At 28.3% G+C, this 10,295-nt stretch overlaps 2 protein-coding genes across 2 annotated transcripts; one reads left to right on the plus strand and one right to left on the minus strand.

Moving 5' to 3' along the window:
- On the minus strand, positions 1-3,155 carry LOC113373822. The gene is made up of 3 exons (XM_026614096.1): positions 3,018-3,155; positions 2,838-2,938; positions 1-2,638 (listed from the first exon to the last, which is right to left on the minus strand). The coding sequence occupies exons 1-3, from the start codon at positions 3,039-3,041 to the stop codon at positions 1-3; spliced, it is 2,763 nt and encodes a 920-aa protein (XP_026469881.1). The 5' UTR covers positions 3,042-3,155.
- A 32-nt stretch (positions 3,156-3,187) lies between these two features.
- LOC113373823 lies at positions 3,188-6,016 on the plus strand. The gene is made up of 7 exons (XM_026614097.1): positions 3,188-3,218; positions 3,920-4,110; positions 4,300-4,368; positions 4,427-4,511; positions 4,653-4,830; positions 4,916-5,097; positions 5,844-6,016. The coding sequence occupies exons 1-7, from the start codon at positions 3,188-3,190 to the stop codon at positions 6,014-6,016; spliced, it is 909 nt and encodes a 302-aa protein (XP_026469882.1).
- The last annotated feature ends 4,279 nt before the right edge of the window (positions 6,017-10,295 follow it).

Below are 10,295 nucleotides of genomic sequence, written 5' to 3' on the forward strand. Positions count from 1 at the left end.
TTAATTATTATTAACAATCATAGATTTTTTATATTGTCTGAACTCCTCTGCCACAGAATCATATTCTTTTGTCAGTTCATTCACCATTTTTTCAATTTCTTGCTTATCCACTTTTGGTTCTGCAGCAACAGTAAAACTTATCAAATAGCGGCAAAGTTTATCTTCATAATAAAGACAATCAAAATCTTCTGATTTTTTAAATTGAAAAGGTTTTATGGGAGATAGTGGAAAGACTTTCATGTCTCTGTATAAATTATTTATTCTATCCATTAATGATCCATTGTTGCATATATCATCATCATCTTCAACTTGTGTGAGCTCTACTTGAGATACATCTATCAGAGCTGCAGTTTGATCAATATCCATGTACATTGTTGACGATGCAATGTTTTCAACAGCTGTTACTGTTGGTGCTTCGGTAATATGTGGATATGGTTGAGCACTGTTTTTAAAAAATTGATGTGAAGGCATGTTGCTTGAATAATATAATGGTGTTTGAGTCGAGTTGTTTGAAAGCAAAGTACTTCTTTTGGCAATGATGCTGCTTTCATCTTTGTTTAACCCAGATGTTATATCGAATATAGAAGGTGTAACAGGGTTTGTTCTCTTTTCTATAACAGTTGATGATTCTAATTGTGGTTTCAATGTTTGTTGCAAATTATTTTGTAAAAGGGAAGAATTGGTTCTGTTAATCATAAAACTATTTTTATTTTGGCTTAATATAGATGCTGAATCAAGAGCATGAACTTCATTTGAACTTAACTGTTTTACTACATTTGAATCTAATTGTCCTGAAGAATTTTTATAACTTTGACCTGTAGCAACATTATTAGATTTTATCAATGAATTTTGTTCCAAAATATTTGGTGGAAATAACTGGTTTTTATTATGTATTGTACTGCTTTCATCTTTATTAAATCCAAGACTAAAATCAATAACAGAATGAAAATCTGTTGCCACTTTCCTAGATCTTGTTAGTGGTGTTTGTTTCAAATTATTTTCAAGAAGTTCATTATTTTTGCTCATCATGATACTGTTTTCAGTACTATTGAACACTGAAGTTGATTCTTTTTGTTCACATTTTAAATTTGATTGTGGTGTAAAAAAAGTTTTATAACATTGCACTAGAGATTCATTATTTGCTTTTAATAATGAGGTTTGATTTAAATTATCAAGCAGTTTGGAATTATCATTCATGATACGATTGTCGTCTTTGTTTAACCCAGATGTTAAGTCAAATACAGAAGGCACATTAGGTCGCAAGTTACATAGAGCCTCAGTCCTTTCAGATTCATTATTTATTTCAGAAGTGCATTCTAGTGCAGGAATTAAACTCTTACTAGAATTGCATATACTATATTTTGATAAAGCATTGTCATTGAAAATTGAATTATTATAATCTAAGGTCTTTCTCTCAACATTATTCTTTTGATCACCAAATATTATACTTGTACAATTTCTTTGAAGATGTTGATTATTGGTTTCAGCATTGTTTTGATTATCAATTGCATATTCAGAGATTTGTGTTATTTCTTCAGCTTCAGGTCTCACATCGTTAACCATTGTTTCAACTTGAACTGATGATGCTGAAACTTCAGATTTAATTTGTAATGCCGGAGATAAAATATTGTTTAAAAGATGATTCGTGGTCAAAACTGTTTGCTGTGTATGAACAGCTTCTGTATCATTAGAACATGCTTCAGGATTTTTCTCAAAGTTTGGATATTTCCATACGACTGCTTTACATTTCATCAAGGATGTCTTACTTACTGCATTATTAGAAAATTTATCAATAATAATATTATCATCATTTTTATTACTGAATGATGAGCTTTTCTCCATAACAGAAGGAACAATGGGTTGCATGTTACATAAAGCCTCAGTTCTTTCTGATTCATTATTTTTTTCAAAAATATTTCTCATTGTATTGCTTTCTGAGGAAATTAAGTCTTTATTAGAATAGCACTCATCATGTTGTCGTAATTCATTGGTCTTCAAAATTGATGTTTCTTGAAGAGTCATATCCATATCATTATCATGCTCTTCAAATACAATAGTTTTTCGTTTATTTGTTTCGACTCCAACACCTGGAGATGTATTATCACAAAGAGTCAGATTCATATCATTATCTTGTTCAGCAAAAACTATAGTTGTTCGTTTGTTTCTCACTGTATCAATTTGGGCAGCATCATTTGCAATGGTCATTTCCATTTCACCATCTTGATCATCAAACACTATAGTCATTCGTTTGTTTCTCACGGTATCAATTTGGGCAGCATCATTTGCAATGGTGATTTCCATTTTATCATCATGTTCACCAAACAAAATAGTAGCTCTTTTATTTTTTACTACCACATTAGCTTGTGGCTGAACAATATCATTTTCTTTATTATCAAAAATACTTTCTGCCACTTGTGTTAATTCTAAATCTGCTTCAGTACCATTGAATGTGATAGTTCTGCGCTTGCTTTTAATATTGGTATCAGCAACTTGGTACTCACTTATTTTCTTAAAATCATCATTACAAGTTTCATGGGATCTTTTCTCCTTTTTATGTGGAGGACTATCATGTTTGTCCGTTACATCATAATCAGAAATTTCATAAGATCCCTGATTATCACTTTGATCATGGAAAATTCTGAAAATTTCAATATATAAATTTTAATATTTATAATGAAATACAAAAGAAAATGAACAAAAAACAGATTCTTCTTCCAGAATGTGGAAATTGGGAACCTATTTAGTCAAGAAAGGACAAAAGACTAAATTCACACAACTGGAGTCAAGCCAAGTAATTAAATTTTTTATTATTTGTTAGGTGCTAATAAAATACTCACTTTATACTTCGTCTACATGAAAAATTTACACGCCGATTTTTGGATTCAGCTTCAGGCGCTATTGTTGACACAGTCAGTGTTTCTTTGGGCAATTTCAAAATCTATGAATAAAAGAAATATATCACATAATATGGAAAAAACTATTATACACAAACATAACGCTTATAAATAATTGCATACCGATGATCTTCTTGGCGTATTCATATTTATAATAGAAATAGTACATTAAAATTGTTATTCAGGAATTAAATACCTATATTCTAAACACTCTTTGCATAAAAAATATTTGAAAATTAATGATAATTTAACTAAACTTCTACAAATACTAACGACACTAACAAATAACGAAAATGTCAGTTAAAACTAAGGGTACTGGCGCATGTTAGATTATGACACAATCTGTCATATCGATGACATGGCTGTCAGATTGAACTAAGGTTGCTGGCGCATGTTAGTTTATGACAGAATTTGTCACTATTTGTCATGATATGGCACCATCGTTGACACAAAAAATAGCCTTTTGAAACAGTTATGATGAATTCATTTGAATTATTAATTTATAATATTATTAATTTGTTATTAATATTATTATTATTAACTATACTAATTTTAAACCAATCAGCCCGATTAGCGTTTGTTCAGCATTTTTTTCAATAACCAATTTTTTTGCTCTTTTCCGCTAATCCTACAGCCGGCAACATACTTTTCTGCATAATTGCGCAAGCTATGACTTGGTTTGCGCAAACACTTGAGTCGTCTGTGGGCACTGTGAAAATTTGACTGGTTGCGCTCTCATAGACATGCACAGGTATACAGTAACGTCTGTCGCCGGCTTAATGAAATGTCTAGGCCGATCGTCTTGCAAAACTAATCAACGCAAGTCCTTATAGAGTTTAATCAAATTCAAAGTTTATAATTTCAAAACTAATAAAAAGAAATTAACTTCAGGTTTATAAAGAAGTCTTACAAAAGCTTAAAAATGTTTGGCAATTTTGTCAAAACGCTTATGTCGTTTTAATAAATTATTAATTAATATAAAAAAAATTACATATATCAACCATGTTTTTATTTATTTGATATAGATTATACATTATACAATGAGATATGCAAATGTGAAGATCTTGATTATTTAGCCGAATGTCTATCAAGTGATTTGGCTCAAAATGAAAAGACATCTAAACTTGTACGTTCAGAAGCATTTTGGAGACGAGCTTTTGAAGATCGTTGGCCACACCTCAACAAGAAAAAGGCAAAATCTAAAACCTGGTTGCAGGTAAAACTAAATAGTAATAATAGTCATATGTTTAAATCAGCATTTGTCGATAACTCCCGAAAGTATTTAATCTTAAAGTTATACAGCTTGTTTCCGAAACAAACATATATTTTTTATGGCCTATCGCATTTTACAACTATTTAACTCTGTGTACAGTATACATAGTTTTTAAATAAATATTTCTTCCAGACTTATATGGAAATGCATGCAGCTGAAACCATAGAGAACTTGAATCCTGATGACTGCACCAGAAAAACCGTAATAAATATTAAATAAATGATTTCCATAATTATATATTTATCTTTTTCATTTGCAGATCGATAATTTACAAAATCTTTGCTCTCAACACGTTAAAGAATTGAATTTGACTCAAATGGTGCCTAATAACGTCGTTGATAATGGTAATATATAAATAATTAATTAAATTAATAAGTAATAAATTTGTACTAATAAGTAATTTGTTATTTACAAACAACTATCATATCTTTCTGATATAAAAATAGTTTTAAATCATATAGCACAGTTTACTGATTTTATTTCAGAGCATATACCAATATCATGTTTACTCGAATGCTTTCCTCATTTAACAAAGTTACACATAACATATAGTGTGAAAGATTTGAGGCGACAGTTTGAATTTGGCTGCTACGATCCAACACTTCTGGACATCAAAGATTTGGCAAATGGTCTTGCTAATTGCACACATCTTAGATCACTTAAGTAAGTTAAATTGGTATATGAAATTATATGAAGATACAAAAAACACTGCAATTTTTCTAAGTCTACATTAAATCATTTTTGTTAGAATATATAGAACAAGACTATGTGGGGGAACTGCTTTTCTTTTTGATTCTTTATTACGATGTGGCTTGGAAGAGTTGTCACTTCCACATTGTTCTTTAGGAGATGAAGGAGCTGCACATGTCGCCAGTTTAGTACAGTCAAACGCTATGCTCAGATATTTGGATCTTTGTGACAATGAAATAGGTACATAACATGGTTAAGAATTTTTTATTTTGTTTGCCAATATGTGGTTATATTAAAACGAATGTATGAATTGGTTAAATTGCACTCACTTCAACAAACAAGTTAATAAATAAACTATTTTTCGATCATATTTGAACATTTTCGACTTCAGCGACATTTAAATGCTTGTAACTCCAACTTGGGAATTGGATTAACATGCTTCAAAACAGAACAAAGGTAAATTCTACGGCACAATACAAGAAACAATACCCATCAGGTCATGGTATAACGAGTTTACTGAATGTCGTTACTCGTCAGGTCATGGTATAACGAGTTAACTGCAATATTCAGACTATGATTTAACCATACATACACTCCGTTTTATATGAGTCGAATTAGGATCAATACCGATTATAGAAGATGAGCGACTAGGGCGGATGCAGAGCACGCCATTCTAGAGTGAAAAAATGGGAAAGAGTAGGCAAGAATTATGGAGGGAGATAGTATGGCTGAAAATCTCCCTCCAAACTAATTTTATAACATTGTTGACAAAACAAAGAATATATGGTGCGTTACATAATTATATACAATCTAATAGTATAAAATTGTAAAGTTAACTTACAAAATGTATATGACAACGTACTTGCATACAAAGTCAAACAATAAATTATAAAAAAACACTTCAACTCGTTCAAGAGTTGAGATAGGGATTTTATTTAAAAATATTTTTAATTACAGATAAATATTAGAATTATTATTGCATATAGGTAATATCGGCGGACAATTACTGGCATCAGCAATCTTTGAAAGTTCTAATGAAGATTCTGAATCAGATGAGTTATCCTTGTTGGGATTGTCGCTGAGGCTAAATCCAATAAAAGACGAAGCTGCCTCTAAAATCTTTAAAGGACTTACATTCAATAAGCAAATTAAGTTGTGAGTAGAAATAATTATTCCAGCTCCAGAAATAAAATTCTGCATTTAAGTTTGTTCAACTCACGCTTATTGAAAATAGCTAAATTGTTGATTAAAGAATTTTTCTACTAATTTGTCGTACTTTACAGTGTTGATTTATCATGCTGTTCTATAACAGCTAAAGTTTTCGAGCAATTTGCGCATTGCTATAAAAACAATGCACATTTGGAAGAAATTAACTTATCAAACAACTATTTAGGAAAGGTAACTAATATAAACACATATATATTTATATATGCAATTAGTTTGTGTGTATGAAGGTATGTATAAGCAATCTTTTTCTGTAATTAAATTTTTTTTTGAAGGAGTTTTCTGAAAAATTTGTTGAAGAGCAATTATCCAATCAACAAATCAGAATTTTAGATCTACGTGTTACTGATTGTGATTCTGAAATTTTGAAAACTGTCGAAAAACAGTTGAATGATAATCGAAAACGTATAGAACACACCTTGTCCATTCGAGCTGGAAAATGGAGACAAAGTGTTATAGAACGACGAAGAAGAACTTAAATGATTAAATAATGAAAGATAATGTAAAGCTACATATATTTGATAATGAAGTGTTCCATACAAATACTTCAGTAAAATTCACATATAATGCTTTTGAGCAGAGCAGGCCCAAATATACAATGTATATGGACATTAAGAAATAAAATAAATAATTTCAAATTTCAACCGCTTTTCAATGAATTTTAAGTGATATTTAAATTCCAATTGCTTAATATCGTTGGATAATTAAATATAAATTATATAGAAGAATTACAAGTTCTGTGTTAAAAACACTAGATCACAAATATGTACAAAATATATTTATTTATTAACTTCCCGTAGGGCAAGTTATAGCAATCGCAAAAAAATCGAAAATGAAAATTTTTATTATCTTTACGTTTCAGAGGTTTCTGAACATTTTGGCATGTGTGTGTGGCGTGTGTGTATGTATGTATGTATGTATGTATGTATGTATGTATGTATGTATGTATGTAAGTATGTACGTGTGTGTATGTATGTGCGGATACAAATTTTCGTCGACGATTTCGGGAACACGGATCAACCGATTTGAATAATTCAAAAAGCATTCGATTCGTATTGATAAGGAGACGTGCTAATTAGTTTTTGGCGAAGGCCGGTCCAGCCGTTCCAAATATACGAGGCAAAAAGTGCCGAAAACGGTAACTCAGTTTTTAAGAGAACGGAGCGTCCGTTTAAGAGAACAGAGAATGTATTAATGTATATATGCACATCAGAATATGCAAGTTCCGACGCGATTATGTCAGCATAATCGCGAATCCGTATAACCGAGGTCCGGATAATCGAGGTTCTACTGTATATATATATATATATATACATACATATATACATATATACATATACATATATATATATATATATATGTATATATATACATACATACATACATACATACATACATGCAAACATATATATACACACATAAATAACTACATATATATGTACTCATACATATATATATACACATATACGCCTACACATATATGCATATACACATATATATATATATATATATATATATATATATATATATATATATATGCAACTTGCATGCTTATTCACAACGACGTACATATACATGTATGAAAAATACATATACTCATATCTATCTATGTAAATATAGCTATACACGTACATTCATATATACATATACACATACATATATATACATACATATATATATATATATAATATATATATATATATACGTACACATATATATACATACATATATACACATACATATATACAAATATATATATATATATATATATATATTTATATATATATATATTTATATATATATATATATATATATATATTTATATATATAATATATTAATTTTTTTTTATAATATATGTATATATATACATACATATATACACATACAAATATACAAATATACATACATATACATACACAATACATGTATACATATATATACATACACCATATATATATATATATATATATATATATATACATATACATACATACGTGCACATACATGCTCACATACACATCGTATATATATGTACACATATACATATATATATATATATATATATATATATATATTAAATTTTTTTTTTATTATGTGTATATATACATACATATATACACATACAAATATACAAATATACATACATATACATACACAATACATGTATACATATATATACATACACCATATATATATATATATATATAATATATATATGTACACATGTCACATAAATATATCTGTAAATAAACATATATATATATATATATATATATACATATATATGTAAACTCGTATATATATAAAGTAAACAAAATAATTATGAAGATGGATAATACATATAAAATAAAAGTAACTTACATTAACGTTGGTAGGTTACATCTAGAGAAGTGTACACGACACTAGAAATTAGCACTAACATTTATACAACTAACTTGTCAACACCATGATTTTTTTATAATTTTTTTGTATGATGTAAACAGAAAAATGATAGTTTTATTTGAACAAAAATGTGAATAAAGTTAAGTAATTTCTGCCAACGACTTCTGTACTGTGCGTGTTCTGAGGCTTATTTGGACGACACACGTGTTTTTAGAGATTTTTGACGGTCATTTTGAAATTGCTGTGAGTGAGTAGGTAAAGAACGGTCGAAGTTAAAGCTGGTAATGTTAGGCTAGGTTTGTATGGAAAGAATTAGTTTTGTTTAGAGACGAAAAAATTTGGAAACATTATTTAGTGTACTAATAACCTAAATAACTAAAATAAAGATTTTTAAGGGTTATTCAAAATTTGTTATGCGTGGGTAGGTAAAGATCGGGTTTCATGGTAGAAGTTGAACTAGTAAAGTTGGCAAGGTTTGTAAGGTCAGAATTAGTTTTGTTCAGAGGAGATAAATTTGGAAACATTATTTAGTATTAATTGGTAGTTATCGCAGAGTAAGGAGGTATCAAATCTTTTGTTTACAGCGTGAGTACTTACTGCTATGAAACAAGATATATATATACACATATACATAGAAACATATAGTACACATATACATATACAAATACAAAAATATATACCTATATATGTACACATATACATGTACGACTATACATATATAAATATACGCATATACATATATGCAACGTGCATGCATATTCACAACGACGTACATGTACATGTATGAAACATACATATACTCATACCTATCTATGTAACTACAGCTATACACGTATACATATACATATACGCATAAACATGTATATATACATATATACATATATATATATATATATATATATACACCTACATATATACATATACACACAATACATATATATATATATATATATATATACATACATATGTACATAAATGCTCACATATATATACATATACATACATACATGTAAATAAATAATATACATATATATACATATATACATACAAATATGTATATATATAAACATACACATATGTAAACTCGTATATATGTAAAGCAAAAAAATATTTATGAAGATGGATAATACATATAAAATATAAGTAACTTACATAAACGTTGGTAGGTTACATCTAGAGCAGGGCTTGTTAAACTTTTTTATATAGCGACCCCCTTCAAGCTTAGGAAATTTTAAACGACCCCCTCCTCCAAATAATAAAATATATATTAACCGTTATCGCACTATTTTACAATGTAAATAAAATAAGGATTGAAGAATATGTTTCCATTCATGTTATATATGATTGGAAACGTTGACATAAAACTATATATATATATATATATATATATATATATATATTTATTTATTTATTTATTCATTCAATAAAAAAAATAAACTTTTGTAACAAATTCTTTAAAAGAAAACATGAAACTATATCTACATATTCAATAGAAAAAATAAAATTTTGTAACATTTTTTTAATGAAAACCTATTATTAACATCAAACAATATTAATGTGATGAATGTGATTGTTCATTTTTACACAAACAATCAAATTTAGGCTTATAATCAAAGTTAGTGCAGATCGTAATAAATTTTCAACGTATATTAAAGTTGAACGGTATTTTGACTTTATGTAAGTTAATGTAGAAGAGGCTGATTCACATAAATATGGTGCACAAATGGCAGTAATTTGTTTATTGCCATTTCTGATAGTAGGAATATTCTGATTTGATTTCAATCCAAAATTCATGCGCAGACACTTGAAAAAATCTGAGTCGCAAGGTAGT

The sequence above is a fragment of the Ctenocephalides felis genome, unplaced genomic scaffold (genome assembly GCF_003426905.1).
Source record: "Ctenocephalides felis isolate EL2017-DRISC unplaced genomic scaffold, ASM342690v1 CF-g0.4_SCAFFOLD_01604, whole genome shotgun sequence".
Taxonomy (NCBI): domain Eukaryota; kingdom Metazoa; phylum Arthropoda; class Insecta; order Siphonaptera; family Pulicidae; genus Ctenocephalides; species Ctenocephalides felis.